General features: G+C 33.8%; 1 protein-coding gene and 1 non-coding gene across 2 annotated transcripts in view; one reads left to right on the top strand and one right to left on the bottom strand.

The window, feature by feature from the left end:
• Smp_152290 (putative beta-arrestin 1) overlaps positions 1 to 16746 on the bottom strand; it is a gene marked incomplete at both ends in the record, with an annotated part of 50163 nt that extends 33417 nt beyond the window's left edge. The window contains 4 exons of the mRNA XM_018793021.1: positions 1517 to 1584; positions 11396 to 11458; positions 14048 to 14229; positions 16740 to 16746. Coding sequence (XP_018647575.1) covers positions 1517 to 1584; positions 11396 to 11458; positions 14048 to 14229; positions 16740 to 16746 — 320 coding nt within the window. The remainder of the gene's footprint in view (positions 1 to 1516; positions 1585 to 11395; positions 11459 to 14047; positions 14230 to 16739) is intronic.
• A 10843-nt stretch (positions 16747 to 27589) lies between these two features.
• Positions 27590 to 27655, top strand: Smp_tRNA_01643_Gln_TTG.1.1. The gene has a single exon. It is a non-coding gene (tRNA).
• The last annotated feature ends 274 nt before the right edge of the window (positions 27656 to 27929 follow it).

Raw genomic sequence — 27929 nt, forward strand, 5'->3', positions numbered from 1 at the left:
ATCAATGGGAAGATTCAAACAAACAATACTAAGTGAATTTATTATTTTTATATCTTTTTAGTTGATCAGTCTCAAAGGTTTCCCAAGAATGTTTAGATTTTAACATTGTCAATTTCGTTTTGGAGTTATTTGATTATATATTTTAATTTGGATAACGGTAGGCGAGACTATAATTTATGGACGAATCAATCACGTATAAGATAAAAGGTCTCGGATTTTGGAACGAAATTCACTCATCCATTTTACCAAATAGAGTTTTGACATTACAGGTGATGTTAGTTCACTAAATCTAATGTTTAACCTTGACCATCAACTGTAAATCATAAATCTAATTCCTCACATAAGTCTATAACACTCATCTGGTCCTAGTTATTAGGTGGACACTCTAAAGGTCAGTTTAGCGTCACTTAACGGTTGTTCATAAATTATAGTCTCACCCGGTAATACTGTTGTGTTGTTGTCAGTAAAATCTGAACTCTGACAATATGAAATGCATAGTAAGTGAACATACTATTTCAATAATGAATCTCTTGGAAATTTGTACTTTGAAAAGATTACAAAAACCTAAGAAACCACTATTCACATTAAACTGTTTCGTTTAAATGAATATATATTTTCGAATCAAAAAAGAGTATTGCAATCAACAGATTAGCCTTTATCAGTTAGACTAGATGTAAAAATATGTATGTATCACCCTCTACATACAAAGTACCCGTAAGTTTATGTTTGTATAAATATGAATAACTATTGATAACTTTGTAATCTAGTTTCATACGTGTTGCAGTGAACGAAAACATACAAGTGGGGACAACTAAAATACAGATTCTCTCAGTAAAATCTGACAACCATACAGTAAATTCTTCATTTACAAAATATCCATCAATTGTATAAGACTTTGTTGTTCCTTCGTTTCCAGATCAACTGATCTCTGTTCTCGTTCTCTTTTCCTAGATTTTCTCAACCTTCTGCCTCCGAATATTTGGTTTTCGATTGATGATACATACTATTTATATCTGTTGACATCAGTAGCACACACCACAGTATATACAAACTTTATGTACATTTTATATATCTTTAATTTATTAGTCAGTAGACTTATAATGTGATGACATTTGAAGCAAACAGCACTGAGTTCGATTCGTGGAGTGAACGTCAACTCTGGGATGCAGTTTCATCCAGCTAATAACTCTCAAATAGGAAGAAATGTGCATCTTGCATTCCACTGCTAGGCACCACCCATCTTTGCTTATAATGCTTGTGAATTAAGACTATATCGAAGCAATCCGAACACAATTTACATCTGTTAATAAAAGACTGATCAACTGCAGTTCTAAACATTAATGAGAAGATTCAAACAAATATTACCAAATGAATTCAGTCTATGTTTTGTTATAAGTACATAAATGGGAAATTATTTTATAGGATGAAAATGATAATAGAATTTTGGGATACCAAGAAAAAATAGTATTGAACATTGTAGAAAAATTTAATGGATTATCTATCAATCATGACTTACCTTGCTGGTTGATTGTCATCAATTCGTTGACCAATAAATGCAGTCAATTCATAATTAATACCATAAGGCTAACAATCAATAAAAAAATTACGTATATATCGAATTATTTTTAATTGGTAATTTAGTATGATTTAAACATTGTACAAGATATAAACAAAGATGGATAGTGGCTAGTAGTGGGATCCACGACACGCGTCTCATCCTATTTAGGACTGATCAGCTAGATGTACATACATCTCAAAGTTGATGTTCACTCTAGGACTTGAATCCAGTACTTTTCGTTTCAAACGCCAACATGTTATCCACTCAGCTACGGAGTCCTGAAGTGAAAGCCACTGTGTTCGAGTCTCAGAGTGAAAATCAACTATGAGATGCAGGTATATCCGGCTGACGAGTCTCAAATAGGACGAAACGCGTGTCCTGGATTCTACTGTTAGCCACTATCCATCTTTGCTTATCATGCTTGTGAATCAAGGCTATATTGAGGCAATACGCACAGTATGCACATATGCCAATAAGAGACTGACCAGTTGCAGTCCTAAACATCAATGGGAAGATTCAAACAGGCAATACTAAGTGAATATAAAGGAAACTGTTTCTGGATATTTGATAAACAGCGTGGAGGGTCTATAAGATATCGAATACCTGTGTTTCCCTTCCCTGATATCATAAATGTTTAAGTGATAAATATCAAGAAAAAAAAATGTTACTGTTGAATTGATTAAGTGTGACATGTGAAGATAAAAAGGTAAATTGAAGTAATCTGGCTATTTTGCACTGAGTGTAATTCATCAATCATAGGCCTTTTTGTAAATACTAAATTTTTCAAACCTTCATACGTATCTTAAATGGTATATTTGTCATTGATTCCTGAAAATCATCTTGAATCTATAAGAAATCAAGGAAACTATCCAAGTCAGCGAAGTGCTTTAAGGAATTAGGTCATATAAGTAAACATTATTTGATAAAAATATTATGATCTATAATTGATTGTAACATTTATTTGTACATATAACTGTACTGATTAAACGTTATTACAAACAATCTTAATTATAAAGCTGAAAATTAGATCATATCACACACATCAGATAAGGAACAGTATTTATACAACATAATTTAACGCTTGAATTATTTTTTCTGGTAAGCGTTGTTTTTAGCGAGTTAGTTTTTCTACAGGATGGGGTCGATAACCCCATGCACAACCCTCCTCCTTTACTCGGGCTTGAGACCGACAGTTACTCTAGAAGAGCTACAGGCGGATATGAAACGGATGAATAACAACTGGAAAGAACTGGAAAGGATTGCCCATGACAGAATTGGATGGAGAATGCTGGTGAGCGGCCTATGCTCCTTGACGAGGGGTACTAGGCGTAAGTAAGTAAGTAATAATTTGATGTTTATATTTTATAGTAGTCAACGGGATTGACTAACACTTTTGTTATAAGAATATAAAGAGTAGATAATTAGGCTTGAATATGTCGTTAATGAAATTCTCATTAGGACATAAGTTGAATAAAGAAATATTCCTTTTTAATCAGTTTCTTATCAAGACTCTGAATTAATGCATATATTGATTAACTTAATAATGTTTTCTTTAGAACAGTTATTAATTAAAAACTCAACAAACGTAAAATCAGGTCTACAGATAATATTAATTAAGCGTTGAAATCATTACTCAATTGAAGCTAGAGCACCATGGGAAACCTGGAAGCACTGTACGGCCGTTTCGTTCTAGTATGGGACTCTTCAGCAGTGCATATCCACGATCCCGCCTCACGAGAATCGAACACAGAACTTATCAGTCTGGCGCGCGAGCACTCAACCTCTAGACCACTGAGCCGGCGTCGAACGGCGTCCACAAAATTGAATAACCATCCATCATTGTCTTCAATGAGTTACTATCTCACAATAGACCTGGTTGAACTTCACTGGTCACTGATTCTCATTAGAACTCCAAGAAATACCCTGTTAAAGACACTCACTAGTGCGCTTATGACTAGTATCAGAAGGAAGATTTTGTGGGTGATTTCAATAATTTTATGGCTGAAATCATGAGTTCCTCAATTTTTTCCAGTGCTTCGAGGTTTTCCGTAGTGGTCTAGCTTCAACTGACTAATGATTTCAACTATAAACTTCCTAAAATCTCCACAAAATCCCCCTTCTGTTTTTAATTAATCGATAAATGATAAGAATTCGTTACAAAATTTCCTCAACATTTTCAATTGTTTATCCAGTTTTGATTTGGAATTTTATCTTAAGTAGTCTATCTCACTTAACCATATAATAGCCTAGTATTCCTGACACATATTTCATTCATTACATATTTCTATAAATAACATTGAATATTGATATTCAATTACTTAACTTCAAACTTACTGAAATATTTGTAATTACTTAATGAATTATTTTTATAATTAACTAATTATATAATATTGCCTTTAGACCTAAATTTACATCTGATGAATTTCTAACTGATTATTATTTTGGAGAAAATATTGTTAAGTTGATGAAGTACCATTAATTCAAAATTTTGAAGCGATCGAATCTTCTCATTTTGAATACTAAGGACTGTGATTGATTGATTAGTCTCTACTAAAGCCCCCAAATGCCCTGGTACAGCAGAGAGTGGGAAGAGTTCGCTCTCTTTCTCAAAATGCTCTCACATTGACACGTGTATATAGCCTCTTCCATAGAAGTCCTACTCACTGCATTCTCGTGGCACTACTGTTGTTTACGAAATTGAGAGGACGAAAAGCGAATGTCCGACGCTTTAACCGGATTGGTGGACACGGAAAGTCCACCTAGGGCAGTTGGAAAACCCTCATTCCAAACGAGTGGCGCGCATGGGCTCCAGTATCCTGAAAGAACAAATGGCGTATGAATCAATCTTTGGTTACCGGCTGCCATGGGACTGCATCTCCTCATGATGCTCCACTGTCTTGTGGGTTGGACCTTTAGGTCAAAGGCACCGGGTGTGGCCCCCTAAGAAAACCACCTACTTCAGTTTGGGCATCTGGGCAGTATCACAGCCCTCACACAAATCCAATGAGATTTGTGAGGCGCATATATATCTGGTGCTTCCTTGTACCAGTATTTATGTGTTGAAATAAAATAAAATAAAAGTTTCTGTGTTAATTACCTTGATATCGCCATTTAGTTAGAGGTACATCTAATAAAATCCCAGATTACACAGCTAAATACTATCAGACTTTACTGAAACTATTTCTGACAGAATGACACTATTAAGACACTAAGCTCAAAATAAAAAAACATCAGTAAACACTGATTGATATTAATCCATATCATCAACAACAGGAAGACTCAACCATACACAGTTAAACTATATCCTAATTATAAATCAGAAGGGGTTTTGTGGAGACTTCAGTATTTTCATAGTTGAAACCATGAGTCAATTGAAGCTAGACCACCATGGAAAACCTTGAAGCACTGGACGGCCGTTTCGTCCTATTATGAGACTCCTCAGCAGTGCGCTCAGTTGTCTATCGGATAAGTTCTCCGGCGCGAGACTGGTAGGTCCTGGGTTTGAATCTCGCGAGTACGGGATCGTGGATGTGCACTACTGAGGAGTTCCATAATAGGACGAAACGGCGTCCAGTGCTTCCAAGTTTTCGATGGTGGTCTAGCTTCAATTGACTCATGATTTCAACTATGAAAATATATTCTAATTGTATAAATGAATGGCTACCTGAACCCAGCAACTCAATAACTAACTTGAGCATTTAAATCAAGTGCTAAAGAAAGCATAAATACAAAGATACAAATAACATAGATACAATCCATAGATTCAATATATTATATAGTTGCATGATTCAATTTCCATTATATTAACTAATTTAATCATATGAATGAATTTAATTTAAACAAAATATGAAAAAAATCTATGATAATAAGCAACTTTTAATTATCTTTATTTCACGTAGAAATAGTTACTAACGGAAAAAGTTGGAAAAAAAAGGTGAAAAAAGACATTCATAATGAATTTAATTATTTTTAGATAAATAATAATGTTATTATTTAATGAAATTGATTACAGATGTGAAACATAAGTATAGATAGTAATCTTATACCAATTGGTATTGTTTCTTTGAATCTTACCATTGATCTTTAGGATTGCATTTGATCAGTCTCTTATTGACCATATGCGCATACAGTGCGTATTGCCTCGATATAGTCTTAAATCCAGCTGACGATTCTCAAATAGGACGAAACGCACGTCAAACTGGATTCCACTGCTAGCCACTATCCATCCTTGCTTACAGTTACAAATTATAAACTAGCTTGGTGACTTATATTTTTTTAATGGCATAGCAGGTATTATTTCAATTTCTCAGTTGGAAAATTCTTTTCTATCATTCTTATGTTATTCTTTTTTGAAGCTTAATCATTATTAACTTTGTTAATCTATCCAATTTTACGGTTGTTATAACATAAGTTTGATATTTATTCACAAGTTCTAGAAGCTAGTCTTCACGTGTTTCAAAGTTTTTTTCCTAAAATTTTCAGATCAATGAATATGTAAATGTTCAGCCACTAGGATATTTTTATAATTTTCCCATCGCAATTGATTGACCACTGGGTGGTGATCAATGTCATGCGTGTCAAGTTCTTCTTAGTGCTGATCGAATGCTATCGATCAAGTTGCAATGTGGCCACTAGTCTGGGTGGCTCGACACTGCGTGCACACGGGTACAGGGTTTTCTGTTGACCACCTCCAACCACCATCTTATAATTTTCCCATATTTACTGTATTTATTTTAATAATCATCGAATAACATAATATAATGTCCCGGCACTTTTTTTCTTCTAGGTACTATTGTTTCTAGGTTGTAAGCAGCTGAAGAGGATCCGGGAAATAAATGACTTGATATTATTCTGATACATTCGTTGTTCTTGTATCAGTCGAATTTATCAATAGGAAAACTCGTGTGTAATTTAATTAGTCAAACCGGATTACCATAATCTGTGATGACGTAAACGATGCTATTAAGTTTTAACTTCCGTGACTATAATTTTAGTAAACTTACTTATGAGAGATCCGGAACTAGGATGGGAAAAATACCCAAGGATCGTAATTTTTCATTAGTTCTATCTATGACCTTTGTTCATGATGAGCATTATATGAGCAGTGTTTAGCATTGAGTAAGCTTTTTATTCAGAATTAACATGAAACCCAGCTAAATTTGAGACAACTGATATTAAAGATTAGCTTGTACACAATCCTGTTCACTTTGTTATATAACTTGATAACTGATGGAATATATGCTTAATCATGAGTTAATTAATAGGTATCTAAGCTCCACAGACAATATACAGGAGTTTAATTGAGGCAGAAAAGCGTGATGATTGCAATCAAATCAAACTATAATTTAGAACGAGATAAATCCATGCTATGTCCAAATAATTATTCACTGAGTAGCGATCAACGTCATGTTTATATGGTACCTTTTAATATTGATTTAATCAAAACTATCAAACTACAATTCGGTCAACTGTCAAAGTGACTCAGAATCGTGTGTATTATGTTGAGATGTTAGATGATTGGATATAGTCGAGAAGGAACCGTGAACTATTTGCAACTAGCTAACTGAAATTCATTCTTTTCAAAATCTACTGATCTGAAATTAGTGTAACGAAAAAAGTAAGTAATTCTCAAGTGACTATTACAGCCGAACAAATTCCAGACAATAGCATAATTAAGGATTACTACATTGATTTGCATTTTAAATATTGAACTAAAATGAGTTATCTGATAGGAAACGTCTTTCGTTCACTGATTATCTTAAAGGAGGTTCGGCATGCATGTGTAAACTGATGAGCGTAATTGGAGGTCACATGAAATGAGAATTTGTCCAAATTTTATTGTCGTAATGAGCAATTTGTTTGGTGCAGATGAATCAGGTTGGCCTCTAGAGACATTCTCTTTATCATGGCTTCTAATCTTAAATCAATTTTCCCAGCTATGAAATCAATACTGAAGTCAAATACTACGAAAGATGCCCTTTTCTCAACCGTTGTGCACTTCATTTTCTTGGTTTTATCCTTCTTAAACTTAGGAATTTTTTTGAGAACCATTATCATGTAAACAACCTTTAGTTATGATTAATTCCTCCTCAATCTTATGTTTTTACAAGGTGTCCTGTCCAAACCTCTTTTGTGGTTTAGTGGAGAGAATTTATCTAAAATCAAGTATAATCGGATATATGCGTCTTTTAGACAAATAGGTTTTCCGAACTGACCAAATATATATGCGCCACACAAATCATTCGATTTGTATGAGGGCTGGATTACTATCTGGGTGCAAAAACTGAAGTAGGTGGTTTTCTTAGAGAACAACTCCTCGAGCCTTTCACCTAGAGGTCCAATCCATATGGCAGTGGAGCAACGTTAGGAGATGCAATCTCATGAAAGCCGCTGATCAACAATCAGTTCATATGCCATTTGTTCCCTCAGGATCCGAACATTCGCTATTCGTTTTCTCATTTTCATAAATAACAGTAATGCCTCGAGAAGACAGTGAGTCAAACCTCTCTTGCAGTAGCTGTATACTCGTGGTTACATGAGAGCAGTTCGAAAGGATTGTTTGTCATATAAAACATTATTATTACACTTGCTAACCATTTTGAACAATTTATTCAACATCCAGTCCTACCTGCTAATTCTTGCCTAATTCATATATATATACATATATATATATTATGTAATTTCCGATTTGTAATTACATTATTTTCAAGCTCACTTCAGGTTGACGATATTTATTCTGATCATTTATCTCACAGTTTGATTTAACGTATAAACTTATTCAAGTGAACACTTCATATTAGTTAACCAAACATTAACGATTTTATTTTATATTAGTTTAGGGTTGTGGAGATTATTAATTTTAGATTGATATCATTAATGGATCATTGTTAGGCCACCATTGAAAGCATGGAAGCACTGATTGGTCGTTTCGCACTAGTTTGGGACTCCTCAGCAGTGCGCATTCACGATCCCGTCTCACGAGAGTCAAACATAGGACCTATCAGTTTCGCGCGTGGGCGCTCAACCTCTAGGCCACTGAGCCAGCATCAAACGGTTTTAATGTCGCTCAATTTCGTGGATCGGTTGACGTTAGACATTAACACCGTCGGATGCCGGTGAGCTCAGTGATCTAGAGGTTGAGCGCTTACGCGAAACTGATAGGCCCTGGGTTTGAATCTCGCGAGGCGGGATCGTGAATGCGCACTGCTGAGGAGTCCCATAATAGGACGAAATGGCCGTCCAGTGCTTTCAGGTTTTCCATGATGGTCTAGCTTCAATTGATTCATGATCTCAACTAATAAAATTACTATAATATCCACAAATCCCTTTCTGATATAAAACTATTAAATTACTGGTTAGATACGAAATAGTGTGATATTATTAATTAAACAATCGGCTTTTAAAAGCTTTCAAAATACGTATGAATAATAAAGACTAAATTTAGATTTAAGTGATAAATATTTACTTTTTAAGCATAATTGTTTATGTCCTGATTAAGTAAACGATTAAACTATCCCAAATGTACTGAGTTTTGATCATATACAGATTAAATTTATAGGGAATGGAAAAGAAAAAAAACATTTTTTATAACTGAATTAAATCATATATAATAACATTTTTAATGACGGTTGAATAGTCTGATAGACATCTATCTAGTTCAAAGAGTAATAGTACTCGGGAAAACAAAATCAATACTATAAACAAAGATCTAAAGTGGCTAGCACTGGAATCCAGTTTGACGCGAGTTTCGTCCTATTTGGGACTCATCAGCTGGATGTACCTGCATCTCAGAGTTGATGTTCACTCTGGGACTCGAACCCAGTACCTTTCGCCTCAAACTCCATCGTGTTTTCCACTCAGCTACCGAGTTCTGATAGCCACTTGCTTATGCTATAGGGTGAAGTTTAAATTCATTTAGTATTGTTTGAATTAAGGCTACATCGAGGCAATATGCACAGTATGCACATATGCCAATTAGAGACTGACCAGTTGCAGTCCTAACACATCGATGGGAAGATTTAAACAAACAATACTAAATGAATAATAAAATATGTTTTCATTGCGTTGTGACTGAAATGTAGCTTAAATAAGAAAACAATATTCAGCGACTTAAAGTCTTGTTACGAACATCAGTAAGCTTAAAATATATTAAATTGTAGAATTTTAAAGTTGCAACAGATTAGTACATCCATTTTTGTATAATGATGAGTGAAAGCTGTCAGTCAGTCATAAGCAACATATTGCCTGATAAGTTTGCATCAGTTTGGGTATTACATCACAATAGCACATTAAGATAAAATTATCTAGACAAATCCTAGAGTGGTAGGAGTAGTAACAGTATAAGTTTTAGTGGAAAAGATTGGTATAAAAGGAAGAAAGTATAAAGAGATTTGGGGACTCAGAATGTAAGGAGTAGGCAGGGTAACTGCATCTGCAATAATAGGAACGAATTTGAGCCATGTCACCTAGTCATCAACAATTTGTTATGATAATCTCACAGACCAATACCAAGTATTCTACATTTAAAACAACATATATAAGCGAACAATATTGTTTTCGATTTTACGTAATCTTATAATTTCTATGAATGTTATTTCAGTGTCAATATTTTTCTAATCGTTGACCTATTTTCCTATTATGTAACATTGATTCAAGCCTTTTATTATTACTTATCACAACTAGTACGCCTACATTACACTATCAATTTGTACTTTTCACTTATTATTAATTTGAATTATGTAATCTATTCCATTGTCATCATTGACTCATAAACTGCCTTGATTGGTTAAATAATTTCGTATATGCATATAAATATTACTGTATATTAAAGTAAAGCCTGATGAGGATCTAATCGAAAACAATATTGTTCGCTTATATATGTTGTTCTAAATCACAATATGGAAATTTTTCAAATTCTTCTACATTTATTAAAAAATATGGCTCAATTCAGTTGTCACTGACTTTCATAGACTCATTCCACATCTTAGTATGGTCATTTATTACCTTCTTCCATACTACTTTTATCCCAGACAGGCGGTAGTTGGGCCTACGCAACACATGTTCTAACCATTTCAGTTGACAATCATTCACCACCCCATCAATCGATTTTTCATAATTACCCAGTTCCCTATGCTTAACCGCAGCACCTCTCACTCAGTGATCCCAAAGGTACTGGGTTCGAGTCCCAAATAGGACGAAACGCGCTTCAAATTAGATTCCACTCCTAGCAACTATCCATCTTTGCTTATAACAAATTCATTTGTTTCATAGAAAATTAGGAAACTAACCGTATTTAAGTAATTTACATCAATATTACATTAACTAGACTAAAACTGATTATAATTCAGTTAAAGTTTTTCAATGATAGAATCATTCATTATTCTTTCTATGAATGATTACAGTTTAAGGATTAAGGTTTTAAATCTAAATTTAGTTTACTTTTGTTTTTCTTTATTTTTAAACAAGAAAAATAAATATCATCAATAATAACGATAATAGGAGGAAGTTAAACAATAAGACAAAAATTCAAAATTTTACTCTATTTTAATGTTACTACTACTAATACTACTCATAATACTACTACTACTACTGAATTGTTTCTATGCATATATTATAAAGATAAATTTATTGCTTTATAATACCTAAACCAATCCACATTTAATATCTATGCTTTGCTTTTTATTATTAAACGTATTTATTCAAAACAGGAAATCAGTCAGTCAGTCAGTTTATTTCCCAATTTCTCTGATATTTGTAGATACTGAATATATATAAATACTTTTTTTTCTTTTTTTTTAAAAAAGAAATACTGTAATAAAATCATTTGTTGATACTTACTTTATTATTACTTCCTTGGGTTGTTTGGATAGCAACTGATGAAGGAGATATAGATGGGGGTAACTGAAAATTTAATTGAAAAATAAAAGTATGACAATTGATGTAAATCAGTATAAATAGATCAGAATAAATAAGTAATATTAATTAATTAAGAAAAATTTAGAAGGGAATATCACGACTAATAGTTATTTCTACCATTTTATCATAGAAGAAACGATACTAAGTAGAACAGATATGATTTAGTGAGCGCCTCTTGAGCCATTTGGGGTTGCAACTTAAGGAATCGAACTCAGTTCTTGTTCCTTCAGACGATTATCGTATTATTCAGTTAGCATAATTATTTATTCTACTTGTAGTAGAATAGATTATCTCATCACAAATGGAAAGAAATGGCTTTTCTAAATTCTAATGGTAGTCATGTAACATTTACTCAATAAAGCCTGTGACATAATAGCACAATGAAACAGTTTACAAGTGAAGCATAAATGTGAACTGAGACCGATTCAAATTCAATCACCCTTGCAACAACGGGATAATTCACATCATTACAAACTAAATCAAGATATTTTTCATGTTACTAATATTTGATCATTGAGTAATACACATTGTCAAATTGTCTGGTGTTTAGTCCGGATCAAATATCAATCACGTGGTTTTAATGTTGTTTCCAACCTAAAAAGATCAACATAACGGTACGCTTTGTTTAAGGTTGAATGGTCGAAGGAAATCCATAAAAATCTTTAAGCATGATTTTGATGACAGTGGACATGTTCTGACAAGACGTAGAATAACTCCACAAGGAATTGAAGCTACCTAAGTCGTTCAAACTGTATGAAAATGCAATAAACACAGACGTCAACGATTATTCTTTTGTTGTACAGAAATAGGTTTTGTACTAACCGGAAACTTTGTAACTGACTATACGTTTATCCACGAGAAAATGTTATAAATGAAATGTAGTTGAAAATAACTTATTGAATATTAAGGTAATCAATTGAAGAAACTTATTCATATAAGAGTTTGTCATAAATTTTTCTTGACTTTATTTAGGAGTCCATGCTCTATTGAATCACATCTGAATTGAAGATCAATAGGATATTTTTTAACTCTTATTGAATGGCTTATTAAAACTCAGTTCGATCATTTGCGTTTGAAATCTAGGCTATTATAAAGTGTTAACTTAATACTAACTCCGAATGAACCTACATAGAAGTCAGCAGGTTTTCACTGACCTAGAGCCAGAGCTTTGCATCCAAAAGAAATATGTCCAGCCGCTCCTTTTTACCCTGGCCAACTCCAGGGTCAACTTGTTAATAATCAATTTTATAATATGGTGACATTAGTCTGATTAATGCTCATTTTTATATCCTAAACTTATTTTATCAACACATCTTACCAGTCATTATTATTATCACACTTGCTAACCTTTTGGAGAAATTTATTCAGCATCCACCCCTATCTACTATATCTGACCTAATTCATATTATTCTACATATTACGTAATTTCTGATTTGTAATCCCATTTTTCTATCTCTCACCCCCATGTCAACTATATTTATTCTGGTCATTTATCTTACGATTTTATTTCAGTTATAAACTGATTCAGGTTAACACTCCAACATTAACGATTTTACTTTATTTTTATATCACAAATACTCCTTGATTTACATGTTACAGTTTTGTTAAATGATGTACTCTGCCTTAAACTTGGTCAATCTTCTTTTATGGATTATTAATTTGGATTTATAATTGTAGAGTACCTGATGAGAAATTATTGAAAAGAATATTCTTAGTTCATATTAATTGTTTTCAAAAACAGTTTGTTCTCATCTTAAACCTACCCTGGTAATATTAACTTATTATCAAGAGTGATCAGGTTTCAAATTGGTTTCACATTCTTGTCTACTCCTACCCCCCCCCCCAATCTTCAGTCTACTTCACCTTTTATTTTAATATTTAAATGTTCTTAACAAGTATACTATGTGTGATCAGATTGTTCGAAATGTATTCCGCTAATATATCATCACATAAATTCACTCAGTATTGTTTGTTTGAGTCTTCCCATTGACGTATAGGACTGCAAGTAGTCAGTCTCTAATTGGCATATGTGCATACTGTGCGTATTGCCTCGATATGGCCTAAATTCACAAGCATGTTAAGCAAAGATGGATAGTGGCTATCAGTGGACGCGCGTTTCGTCCTACTTGGGACTCGTCAACTGGATGTACCTGCATCTCAGATTTGTTGATGTTCACTCTGGGACTCGAACCCAGTACCTTTCGCCTATTTCAAAGGTGTCCCACAATAGGACGAAACGGTCGTACATTGCTTCCAGGTTTTCCATGATGGTCTAGCTTCAACTGACTTATGATTTTAACTATGAAAATATAAAATCTTCACAAAAACCTACTTGTGACATTTCAAATAAAATTAACTTACAATTATACGAAATGGTATAGTTTGTTGATTATTTTTATTAATCATTTTTAATTGAAATGGTGTTAAATCATTCATTGTTAATGTTTGACTAAATATCCCATAAGAATCATCACTTAATACAATTGAAGAAACTTCTTCAATCGATTCAATTTTTTTTTTAGATTTTTTTTTAAATTTATTTTTCCATGTTTTTTGATTTTTTATATTATTCACAGGTAATTGATTATCAATAATCGATCGATTAGGCCATAAACATTTTGTATAAATTAATAATTCTTTTTGAAATGTTAATCCTAATACATCTAAATCATCACGACCAAAACGATAGGAGCATGTAAGTATTAAGAAGACATATTCTGTTGCTTTTAAATCTTGTGATATTAATATAACTCCATCTGTATAATGAAATAAAAAAAACAAGTATTTGATAACAATGATAACAGTTTCTAATATTTTTATAGTTGAAATCACGAGCCAATTGAAGCTAGATCACCATGGAAAACCTGGAAACACTGGACGGCCGTTTCGTCCTAATGTGGGACTCCTCAGAAGTGCGCATCCACGATCTCGCCTCGCGAGCGAGATTCGAACCCAGGACCTACCAGCTTCGCGCCGGAGTACTTAACCTCTAGATCACTGAGCTGGCAGGTATCCAACGGTGTTAATGTCTAACTTCAACTGATCCACGAAGTTGAACAACCGTTCACCAATTGTCTGCAGTGAGTTGATATCTCTACAACAGACTTGGTTGAACTCCATTGGTCACGGTTTCTAATATGTTGATTAATTGTTGTCCTTTAAATTACTCTAACACTTAATCAATACAAATACTAAGAACAAACTTTGGTTAAAACTAAACTATCAGTTTAGTATGTACGCATCAGGGATACTGGTTCTTTTATAATCGCAATAAAACTTTATTGAAGTGCGCTGCCTTGTATAAAACTTTAATCAAAAACTTTCTGACAATTATCTTCAACGACGCTATATCAGTTAAATTGTACCTCAAATTTGAATCACATAAGCTAATGATTATTGAACAGTTCAACCATTAGAATTTCATTAGCAATAGAGGTTACACAATACAAATACTAAGAATAAACAAAACTTTTTTGAAGTGTTCTGCCTTGTATAAAACTTTGATCAAAAATTTCTGACAGTTGTCTTCAACAACGTCATATTGTAGTGAACAAAACACCGGTTGGGGACAATCAAATGTATCTAAGCACAAATTACAGACTATCTCACTAAATTCTGTTAACCATACAGCAAACAGTTAATTTGCAAATTAACAACCAATTGTCTCAATCTTCACTATCCCTTTTGTAAATATCAGTTCATCTTCTCTAGTTTTATTGTTCATGCATTTTCTTACCAAATGCGCTTCATTTCAGTTCTTTCCTTATTGGTCTTCTGCTAAAATACATTCTATGTTTGACCATCGCCATATACTACTTATATGGATATAAGTAGACCACACTACAATATCAGTTAAAATGTGCCTCAAATTTGAATCACATACGCTAATGATTATTGAAGATTCTAACCATTAGAATTTCATTCGTAATAGAGGTTATACAATCGGTTCAGTTTTGTGTAGACATAGATTAGTTTCATTCCATTACAAGGTATAAATCTTTCAAATGAAACTTAAATGTTGGATATTTTCGAGTTTGATTTATTTAACCTTAGATACATAGAAGTGAATGTTTTTTGAATTACAGTACATCAATCAGGGGTACAACTGTTATAGAACATCCTAAATCATCAATTTTTTTAAAATGGTGACAGATTTTGATGCTCTTAATGAGGTGCCAACTGCTCAAGTCTCATATTAAGTTAAAAGCGTTGATTAACCTTGCTCGGTTCGAAAAGGAATACAGTAAACACAAAGAAAGTTGTGACAAACGTGAAGGATGATATTTGGTGAATAATGTTACTTATTAAATTCATTCAGTATTGTTTGTTTGAATCTTCTCATCGATTTGTTAGGACTGCAACTGGTCAGTCTCTAATTGGCATATGTGCATACTGTGCATATTGCCTCAATATAGCCTTAATTCACAAGCATGTTACTTATTTATTAGTGAAATTGATGAAATCTATATGAATATTAGTCGAAAAAACAATTCATATTTTCATACATCATGTAGTTAGCTTCTTAAATTGTTCCCATACTCAAATGGTAAGTTTAAACACCACTTTATCATACTGAAAAATCCAAGACCACCACAAAATTTGTTTGTTCGAATGCCGAGTCCATCTTTCTTTAAATTATTGTATGCTATCTACACTTTATTTCTTTTTTTTCACAGAAAAAATATATTCGTTTACAAGGGTTACCGGATTATTTCACGAAAGTTTAGTGACTTAAAATGAACAGGCTTAATAATCTAATTATGTTCTGCTAAAAAAAATAAACATTCACTGGCCGGATACTATCAGCAACAGCGTTTTATGGGAAAGGACAAACTAGCTTCCAGCTGAAGAGGAAATTAGAAAAAGAGTGAGTGAGTAGGACATACATTTCAGAAATCAACAAACTGCATCACGAGGCAAGCCTTAACTTGGAATCCGGAAGGGAAATCGAAAAGAGGAATGCCGAAGAACACATTACGCTAGGAAATAGAAGCAGATATGAAAAGGATGAATGTTAACTGGAAAGAACTGGAAAGGATTGCCCGGGACAGGGTTGGATGGAGAATGCTGGTGTGCGGCCTATGCTCCTCCACAAGGGGTAACAGGCACAAGTAAGTAAGTAAAATGATAAACGGGTAAAAGTTATATTATTTAAAGCCAGTACGTAAATTAAACCAGAGCAAAAATCATATTGATACCAACATCATCGTCATCGTAAATTACAGGATTTTTCTAATCTTAATAAACTACATTTTTTCAACAGTACCTTTCATCATTATTTCTCTGCATGAATATTTACATCAAAAATAGTAACGTCTGACTAAATGAGAAATTAATTTAATAATAATAATAGAAGGGGGTTTTGTGAATATTATAGTAATTTTATATAGCTGAGATCATGAGTCAATTGAAGTTAGACCACCATGGAAAACCTCAAAGCACTGGACGGCCGTTTCGCCCTATTGTGGAACTCCTTCAGGTTTTCCATGGTGGTCTAGTTTCAAATGACTCATGATCTCAACTATATAATAATAATAATAGAAGTAATAAAAGGAAACATTGTTGCACAAATTTCTAGTTACTTTCACAAAACATTAATTTGGCTTTCGATGGCTTCAATTCATGATCTTAAGACCTTACTACAAACAAACAAGAAAAGCCACAATTAGAACATACCGAAAGGATGTATTTTAAACCATATGTTTCATGTGATATAGTTTTGGGGTATAATTTAAATTATATGTGAATTATAAAACCTAAGAATATATAGGCAGAGATGGATAGTTTCTAGCAGAGAAGTCAAGAACGCGCGTATCGTCTTATTTGGGACTGGTTGGCTGGATGTTTCTGCATCTTAGATTTAGTGTTCACCCTGGAACTTGATTTCAGTACCGTTTACTTCGATCTCCATCGTGTTATCTGCTAAGCGGGCGAAACGCACATCCTGGATTCAATTGCTAGCCACTATCCATCTTTGCTTAAACTACTTGTGAATTAAAGCAATATTAAGACAATCTGACAAAGATGCACATATGCCGTTAAAAGACTATTCAATGAAAGTCCGAAACATCAATGGAAAGATTAAAAAAACAATACATAACCGAACCGAATGTTTTATTTCTAATAAGACGTTTTTTATCTTCGCTACTTTAAAATGTCTCATTCAAATTAGTTTTAAATGTCTTGACAATTAGTTGTTGTTTTGTATTGAAAAGTTACATTTTATTATGAATAACTTAAGTAACTATCCATCAAATATTTCGATGAACCAATTAATATAACTGACAGATTTTTAATAAAAAGATATTCCATATAATTGAAATCATGAGTCAATTAAAGCTAGACCACTATGGAAAACCTGGAAGCACTGTACGGTCGTTTCGTCCTATCGTGTGACTTCTCAGTAGTGCGCATCTACGATCCCGCCTCGCGAGATTAAAACCCAGGACCTATCAGTCTCGCGCGCCGGCATAGAATGGTGTTAATGTCTAACTTCAATTAATCCACGAATTTGAGCAACCATTCACCAATGTCTTCACTGATTTGATATCTCTCAACCCACCCGGTTGAACTTCACTGGTTACTGCTTCTCGCTAGGATTTCAGGAAATACCTCATGGAGCCAGTCACTAGTGAGTACTTGATCATTATCAGAAGGGGAATTTGTGAAGATCTAATAACTTTATATAGTTGAGATTATGAGTCAATTGAAGTTAGACCAACGAGGAAAACCTGGAAGCATGGACAGCCATTTCGTCCTATTATGGCACTCCTTAGGAATGGGTTCGAATCTCATGAGATGGGATAGTGGATGCGCATTGCTGAATAGTCCCTCAATAGGTTGAAACAGCCGTTCAGTGCTTACAGGTTTTCCATGGTGATCTAGCTTCAATTAACTCATGATTTCAACTATATAAAATTACTAAAATCTCCACAAAACCCCCCTTCTGGAAAAAAAAATAATCTATCCAATCAAATTATTTTCATTTTGAGAAAAAAATAATAATGAAAATGTCAAATCTTTTTTTTTAACTGAAAGGTTAATTGATTCTAGAACATGTATCCTATTTAACAATAATTATCTACTCTTTATACCAAAAAAAACTACTCTTGATGAGGTTAATATTAAAGCATATTATTATATTTTCATTAATAAACTTCTAATTCTATGCCTTAGTTTTTCATTTATTTATAACCAATTAAAAAAAAACAAGAAAAAAAGATAAATTAAAAAAAGAAAGAAAAGCTTCAAGTTGTTTTTTGTTTTTTTTTTATTTTTTGTTTTTTGTGTTTTTTTTTCGGTTTTCATTTTAACTTTTCAATTAAAACAAATCAAAATTAATAATTTATGAATAAACCGTGTAATTTTTTTTTGAAAAAAAAAAAGAAGTAATAAGAATTGACTATTTGATATTGGTCAAGTTCAAACTGTTAATTATTAATGAAGTTAGAGAAAAATGAATGTTACACTTAGTTTTTATACAGGAAATTTGAAATGTTTCCTATTGTAACTAGTTCAAACTATTAATTATTTTATAACCCATTAACAGCAATAAAGATGAATATAAACATTTTTCATATTGGAGAATAGATAAATTTATGGACTATCATAGGCCCTGTACACGAACACCTCAGGCAGAGTGAGGGCATACAACCACCTTTCTCCATTGTTCCATTCAAGCAGTGGGGTTAGGCAGGGTTGCCCGATCTCATCATTCCTCTTCAACTTTGCCATCGATGACATCCTGAAAACAGCTCTGATGGATGTAAGTAATGGCGGTGTAGATATGTTGCCTGGAGAACGACTTCTCGACCTCGAGTATGCGGATGATATTGTCTTACTGTGCGATAATGCTCAAGCCATGCAATCCGCACTTAATCAGTTGGCAACCAGTGTCCGCAGGTACGGCATGTGCTTTGCACCCTCCAAGTGCAAAGTACTCCTACAAGACTGGCAGGATTCTCATCCTGTACTCACCCTGGATGGTGAGCAGATTGAAGTAGTTGAGAAGTTCGTGTATCTAGGTAGCTATATAAGTGCTGGTGGTGGCGTGAGTGATGAGATTGATGCACGTATAATGAAAGCCAGAGCGGCTTATGCCAATCTGGGCCATCTTTGGCGCCTTCGTGATGTTAGTCTGGCTGTAAAAGGTCGGATCTACAATGCGTCAGTGAGAGCAGTTTTGCTCTATGCTTGTGAAACCTGGCCTCTCCGAGTTGACGATGTTAGACGACTCTCTGTGTTCGATCATCGTTGTCACCGAAGGATTGCTGACATACAGTGGCAACACCATGTTAGTGATGCAGAGGTTCGGCATCATGTATTTGGGAACAGAGATGATAATTAAATTGGTGTCACCATCTTGAAACACCGACTTCGGTAGCTTGGACATGTTCTACGAATGTCGTCCCAGAGACTTCCACGTCGTGCATTATTTGCCGACTCTGGGACTGGTTGGAAACAGTGGAGAGGTGGTCAGTGTATGACATGGTGTCGTGGTTTGAGAGAAAGCTGCAAAGGGCTAGCTTGTGTTAGTCCTTCACGACTCCCTGGCTGGGGTCCGAGAGATGGTGCAACACAGTGGCTAGAGACGTTATCAGATATGGCTCAGAATAGAAGCCAGTTTCGAGCCTGCTGTAACCTTCTTTTACTTTCTTCATAAAGAGTGGTTCTAACTTTCTTAGCTGAATAGAGTCTTCCGGTTGTACATTTCAGTCCGCCTTATCTTTTCATCCTTTCTCTTCCTATTTTCGTTATTTTGTGTGGCGCATATGTATCTGGTGCCCTTTTGTACCAATATGTATGTGTTTAAATAAATAAATAAATAAAACATAGAATCATGAATATATACAATTGAGAGAACAAAAAGCGAGTTTTCAGAGCTATAATCGAGCTGGTGGATATGGAAGATCCACTTACAGGAGTTGGAAAAAAACCTGATTCCGAACCAATGGTGAATATGGGCTAAAGGATTCTGAGGGAAAAATGGCGTATCAACCTATTATCGATTAGTCTCCCATGTAACTGTATCTCCTAACGTCGCTCAAACTGCCTTGTGGATTAGACCTCCAGGTGAAAGGCTCGACGTGCGGCCCTCAAATAATACCACTTGCGTCGTTTTAGCCTCACAGGCGGTACTCTAGCCCTTATACAAATCCAGTGATTTTTGTGGGCCCATATATATTTGGCGCCTCCTTGTACCAGTGACCATGTGATTGAATAAACACATTGTCAATATTTAAGATACGGATAAGATCCAATCTTCACTGCAACGTGAGGATACACAATTTGATCAAAAAATCATGAACTGAATTCAAATTAGATTGCTAGGAAACAAAAATTAAGAACTTCAGCCTCCATAAAAAAGGTAAATATGAGTAAAGAGTTGTGGAGATTGTTGAGTTTTTATAATTTATATATTTAAAACGTAATAATATTGGGTATACAATGTTCCCAAGCTAATTACAAATTAAATTATTAAACAGTAAAGTTAATATCTAAGTAGTGGATCGGTTGAAGTTAGACATTAACACCGGCTCAGTGGTCTGGAGGTTAAGCGTTCACGTACGAGGCCGAAGGTGCTGAGTTTGAATCCCAAGTGCAAGATCGTAGATGCTCACTTCTGAGGAGTCGCACAATAGGACGAAACGGCCTTCCACTGCCTCCAGGTTTTCCATGGTTTTATTTATTATCAGTGTTCACATTTCGTAAAGCATGTTTAACGTCATCAAGTATCCCTTTGATAGTTAGCTTCCACCTAATTTACTATATCTTGCTATACATGGTTTTTGTCTCAAATTATTGAAAATCAACTATTAGCATATTTAGCAGAGATGGATAGTGGCTAGCAGTGGAATCCAGGACGCGCGTTTCGTCCTATTTGGGACTCGTCAGCTGGATGTACCTGCATCTCATATTGTTTTAATTTTGTATCACCAATACCATGTTTAAGCACACATTGTAATTTCTTCTGTATGGCTTTCTCCGTCCTTGTAATTCGTGTACTCCTTCATGCAAATTTTTAAGTTAAGTGTACGGATTTTTAGATTGTCTTTCTTATTCTAGTCTTCTCACTGGGTCTTATACAAATTTAGCGTAACCGATCAGCATTTGCATAGAATATCAATTAGTCGAGACATTAGTGTAGCCACCTGCATAGTCAAACTTAACCCTTGTAGAGTGAAAAGATTTATCTAATAGTAAGTCAAATTATAGTATACCTAAGAACGTTTCAAGTAGCACAACGTCGTTACTCGACTTAATACTACTGAACACTAGTAAAATGGAGTGAAATGGTTTGTCCGTTGGCATTTAATCATCATCGCTCATTCAAAATGAGTGGAACAGCAACCTTGTTGAAATCAAAACCATACTTTGGTTTTACCTATCCTAACTTAATGGTAAATCTGATCGATAAATCCTACCTGTTTACCAGTAAATACTTTTTAAACGTTGAACCGTTTTTATACAAACAATGAGAACGAAATGTATATCCTACTTCATATACTCATTCTAAACTTGTGAATGATCAGTATAGTCACCAAAAGTAAGTAGTTATTTAGTATTTTTCAGATTCTACTCAGATAACTAACAAAATAGAATAGTCCGTATAGTGATAATGAATGAAACTTAAAAAAGTGCTGTATTTAGATATGAATGAGAACCTATAACAAAAATATCAATAACAGCTACTTGTTCTGAAGTGGCTAATTTCGAGACATAATTCCGAGAGTTCTTATGACAAGCTGTGACCAATGTAGTTCAACCATATCGCGTGTGAGGTGGCTACCTAAGAGTAGCACTGAAAGATGGTTGCATAACATTGGTGGAATTAAATATTTAAATCATAGGACAACGGATCAATAATCTGCAGGTCGATTTCCGGGAAAAACCATGAATTCACACAGCTAGAAAGTCCTATACTACAACAGAACAGCCTATTTTACAAATTATATACAAATAAACATCACTGATAATAAAATGCAACAGTTAAGAGTTGAATACCCTAATATCTGAGGTTACATTCCTGGAAATAACCCTTTTGAAATAACAAAATGTCAGACCCAAACTAACATCTGAATTTTATTTAGGTCGAATATTTTTGTTTGAAACTGGGTTTCACAATTTATAGTAGAAATTCCCTTAAAGGTCTCTCCAAAAAAAACTTATTTCCTTTAGTCCAATAATTATTCCTTTCCGAAAGAAAACCAAAATCAATACTCCAAATCCAAAAAAATGAAATATAAAGCGACTCATGAAACGATGTTGATGAAGATCACTCCCCTATTTGTGTTATGGTTATATCCCGATAAAAATTGTAAATGGTAACTCTTGAGAACTATTTATGGACCGATACAATATGTATATGTTTATTGTATAATTATTAATTAACTAAACTATGCTTATTCATGTCCCTCTTATTATAAGCTTTATTTTGACAAATAGACTATTATTATACGATTTGCCATTCCTGAGTTATGTCCAGTCTATCAATCATTGTCTCCCATATTCACAGCCACTTTTTGTTGGATCTTGTTGAAATGCTATTTTCTATTTTATGATACGATGTGGTTTGTTTGATTTGTACATAAACCCAGTATGTTTGAATTACATGATTCATATCGTGGAGGCTGAGATTAGTGTTCTGGAATTAACAGGCAGGGCTTATCAAGAAGCAGGACCGATAAAGGCTCTAGACTGCTCGTACGGGTTTTATAAGTCATTGGTTCGGTCGATAAATCACTGTTTTCTAATTAATGATATGATTACGTCATATATTGATAGGGTTGCAAGGCCACAAGTTATAACATGTATTATGTCTTTCATTCTATCCATAACAAATAAAATGTTTTGATTGATGATTATGATAGAGTTTTGTTCTCTGAGCTGGATAGTTTGGTCCTGGAGCTTTCATCGTCCTTCTGAAAGACAACATCAGCACAAACTTCGGTTATTTGATGATTAACTCTTTGGAAATATAATTCATCAATTTTTAACACCTAAGTATTAGAATTATGGTTATATTGTCCAATTTTTCAAAGTTTGTTGAACTAAAAATGATCTGTTAAGTAGACTATATGAACTGATTGTTTAAAAGAGTTTTATGGTAGCAAAAGTGCACTTCCAAGTTTCTTGATTAATAAAAAGTATTATTATTATTAGACAAAATGTTTATCAAACAGCACAATCTTTAAATTTCTAACTTCGACTGGGTTCGAGTCCCAGAGTGAACGTCAACAAATCTGAGATGCAGGTACATCCAGCTAACGAGTCCCAAATAGGACGAAACGCGTATTAAACTGGATTCTACTGCTAACCACCATCCATCTCTGCTTACCATGCATATGAATTTAGGCTATGTCGAGGCAATACGCACAGTATGCACATATGCTAATTAGAGACTGACCAGTTGCAGTCCTAATACATCGACGGGAAGATTCAAACAAGCAATACTAAATGAATTTTCGACTTAATTAGTTTGTGAAAAATAAGATGAAAAATTTCAGATTATTATTTTTTTGCTTTCCCACATAAATGTTATATAATTACACTTGTCAGTTTAAATGATTGTGTCTGATGACAAGGTTATCTTATAGAAAGAATACAATGACGTAGTTCAATATAAAAACAAGTCATCTTGTAGTGCCGTGCTTTGTTAATCATTCATCTTGATAACCGTTATAATTCCAATTTTAATGGTGCATAAAATCAGAAGACAAAGAGAAGCAGCAACTACAGTTTATTGTCAAATAACTCAGGCTAGAAAGCTAACAGCACCTGAGCGAATATCAATGAGCGAGCGAGCAGCAAGCAATTACATAAGCAATTTAATAAGGGCACAGTAAAACAAAACAAAAGCTGATAATAGGATTTGCGTGCATACATATATATGGGGAGAAGTATGTGTCATCGAATGATACATAAGTAATCAACGTTTCGGCTAGAGTCTCTCATGTGCTCTAGTAGTCATAACAGTACAAAGAAATATGCAAATTGTTACTATCCAAATGACGATGTCTGTTAAGTAAGTTAATAAAAAGGACTTAACCAAAATTAACCATAATCGAAATTGACTGTAGGATAGTTGCTGTAATCTAAACAACCCATTGAATATATGTTTTAATCCTTACTGTAAAATAAAGCTTTTCACAGTTTACAAACATAGTCCAGTGCATTATATCAAAGATTAGAGTTTGTTTTCATGAGATATTATTAGTTGAACATATCAATGATTTCTGATTTGTAAATTAATAGGTCACAAACAATTTCAGGACTATATTCATTTTATTAATTCACCCAGACTAAAACAAACAAACACTCATTTTACATACTGTCCTTCATAATCTCATGCGATATCAATGAATTTTTGCGGTCATAGAAAAAAATGAAACATTAATGTTGACATTGCACAATGTTTTCTCTTCTCTCTGACTAAATTCTATCACTATTTTTACATTTATTTCAAATCGCAAATTACGGAGGGAAAATGTGAAAAATCGAGTTCTACTGAGAAGCAATGACCAGTGGAGTTCAAACCACGTCTGTTGTCAGATAGGAACTCACTGAAGACAATTGGTGAATGGTTGCTCAACTTGGATTGGTTGAAGTTAGACATTAACATCATCGGATGCCGGCTCAGTGGTCTATCGGTTAACTGCACTGCAGCGAGACTGGTAGGTCCTGGGTTCGAATCTCGCGAGGTGGGATCATGGACGCACACCACCACTGAGGAGTCCCATAATAGGACTCAATGGCTGTCCAGTGCTTCCAGGTTTTCCATGATGATCTAGCTTCAATTGACTGATGCTTTTAACTATGAAAAGTACTAAATCTCCACAAAACCCCTTCTGATTAAATATATAACTTGATAATATATATATGTCGTAAACTATTTAATTGTATTGACTTGGTAACTTAATTGTTGTTTACTTTTATTGATCACTTGTTTAAAACTTGGCATTAACCAATTTGTTTACTTATTATTATTTGTTAATTATACTAGTAAATAACAATTTCTAGTTAATAAGTCATTAAAGCTTAGTTAATTGACATTCATATAATCAACTTATAATGATTCCCTAAAATGAACAAATAAGCTGAGATTTTTGTTTATTATTATTATTATTGCATAATTATAACTTGTATATAATAATAGAAATGAATATATTTTGTTTGAAATTTTGGAATATTTCACCTACATTTTTTTTTTTTTTTGTTTGTTTTTGTTTTTTTGTTGTTTTTTTTGGGGGGGGGGAAGTTATCGAACACTCAATTCATGTGACTCAAAAAAGTAGGTAAATACTGGGATAGATGAATATTTTCCCACGTTTATACTTCAATAACATTGAAATGTTAACTGATATATACGATTTTGAAGAAGAAGAAATCATTATTTGACATAAATAGTGTTGAAGAAAATTTTCAGTTGAATGATTTAGAAAATTTATAGTAGAGATATTATTTAAGATAGTTTGTTGTTTTTTGTAAGCAAAGATGAATAGTGACTAGCAGTGGAATCCAGTTTGACGTGCGTTTTGTCCTATTTTTTGGGACTCGTCAGCTAGATGTACCTGTATCTCAGAGTTAATGTTCGATAAATTGATATATTATACAGTTAATAAATACTAAGTGTTACGTTGAACAATCAAAAAATGGAAGAAATGATAATGTTTTTTTTTCGAATTAATTCCATTAAAATGTGCATCATCTATAGTATCTGGTACATATCGATTACAAAGAATTAAGACTGATGATGTTCAATAGTCAAAGAAGGAACAACCCTAACTTAAACTTGTCTAATTTTTGTTTAAAGTTATATCTATTCTAACATATTAGTTATCAGTGAACTTGTGACACCAATAGTATTGATCACTGATAATTTTATCTAAAATCATATGTTTAAAGTTATTCTAATAACAACAGCTCCATGATTTCTCAGTGATTATGAAATCATTATGAACAGGCATAAATAAATATGTTTCATCAGAAGAGGTTTTGTGGAGAATCAGTATTTTCATAGTTGAAATCATGAGTCATTTGAAGCAAGAGCTCCATGGAAAACCTGGAAGCACTGGACGGCCGTTTCGTTCTATTGTGGAACTCCTCAGTGGTAGTGCGCGTTCATGATCCCGCGTCGCAAGATTTCGAACACAGGACCTACCAGTCTCTCGCCAGAGCACCTAACCGACTTCAAGATATATGTCCTCGAGTTCTAGTGAGAAGCAGTGACCAATGGAGTTCAACCGAGTCTGTTGTGAGATAGTAACTCACTGAAGACAATTGGTGAACGGTTGCTCAACTTCGTGGATCAGTTGAAGTTAGACATTAACACCGTAGGATGCCGGCCAGCTCAGTGGTCCAGTAGTTAAGCGCTCGCAAGCGAGACTGATAGGTCCTTGGTTCGAATCTCGCGAGTGCGAGATCGTGGATGTGCACTGCCACTGAGGAGTTCCATAATAGGACGAAACGGCCATCCAGTGCTTCCAGGTTTTCCATAGTGGTCTAGCTTCAATTGAATCATAATTTCAACTATGGAACTATGTTTCACTTTAAAAAATTTTGTAATTCATCAAAAAAAAACACAATACTATTAATGTATTGTTAATTTGAGAATGAATGAAAGAAAGAAATTAGGTCAATATGTCAAGATATTAAATAAATCCTGTTAGCCATTTGTTAAATGATTGAAATAGTACATATAATATTATCAGATTAACTTATTTATATACGTATAAATCTAATCTGTACAAAAGTAGTAGATTTAGACAAGAATTAAATCAGTGAATTCTATGCACAAAAAAAAACAAACAAAAAGGTGAAAACTAGATTTTTTTAAAATCCTCATTCTATCTGAAAATGTGATCTTGTTTTCGAATCTATGCAGAAAATTAAGATTTACGGTCAACTTAATAAGCAAACCAGGTTACTGTGTATCCAATCTTCATTAGTCTATAAGCTTGTATACAGTAATACTTATAACCATATATGAAGCATATTCAATCAATCAATTATTATAAAGTAGAAAATTGATAGTCAGTTGACAAGTGTTATAATGATGGGAAAAAATATTTGCAGGTTATTATTGTTTTTTTCATAAACCTTGTGGCTATCAGGACTCAGTGGCCGAGTGGATAACGCAATGGCGTTTGAAGCGAGGGTACTGGGTTCGAGTCCCAGAGTGAACATCAACAAATCTGAGATGCAGGTACATCCATCTAACGAGTCCCAAATAGGACGAAACGCGCGTCAAACTGGATCCCACTGCTAGCCACTATCCATCTCTGCTTACCATGCTTGTGAATTAAGGCTATATCGATGCAATACGCACAGTATACACATATGCCAATTAGAGAATGACCAGTTGCAGTCCTAACACATCGATGGGAAGATTCAAACAAACAATACTAAATGAGTATAAACCTTGTTCGTTCATTTTACTTTACCCTTATTTTTATAT

The sequence above is a fragment of the Schistosoma mansoni genome, chromosome 1 (assembly GCF_000237925.1).
Source record: "Schistosoma mansoni strain Puerto Rico chromosome 1, complete genome".
Lineage (NCBI taxonomy): Eukaryota > Metazoa > Platyhelminthes > Trematoda > Strigeidida > Schistosomatidae > Schistosoma > Schistosoma mansoni.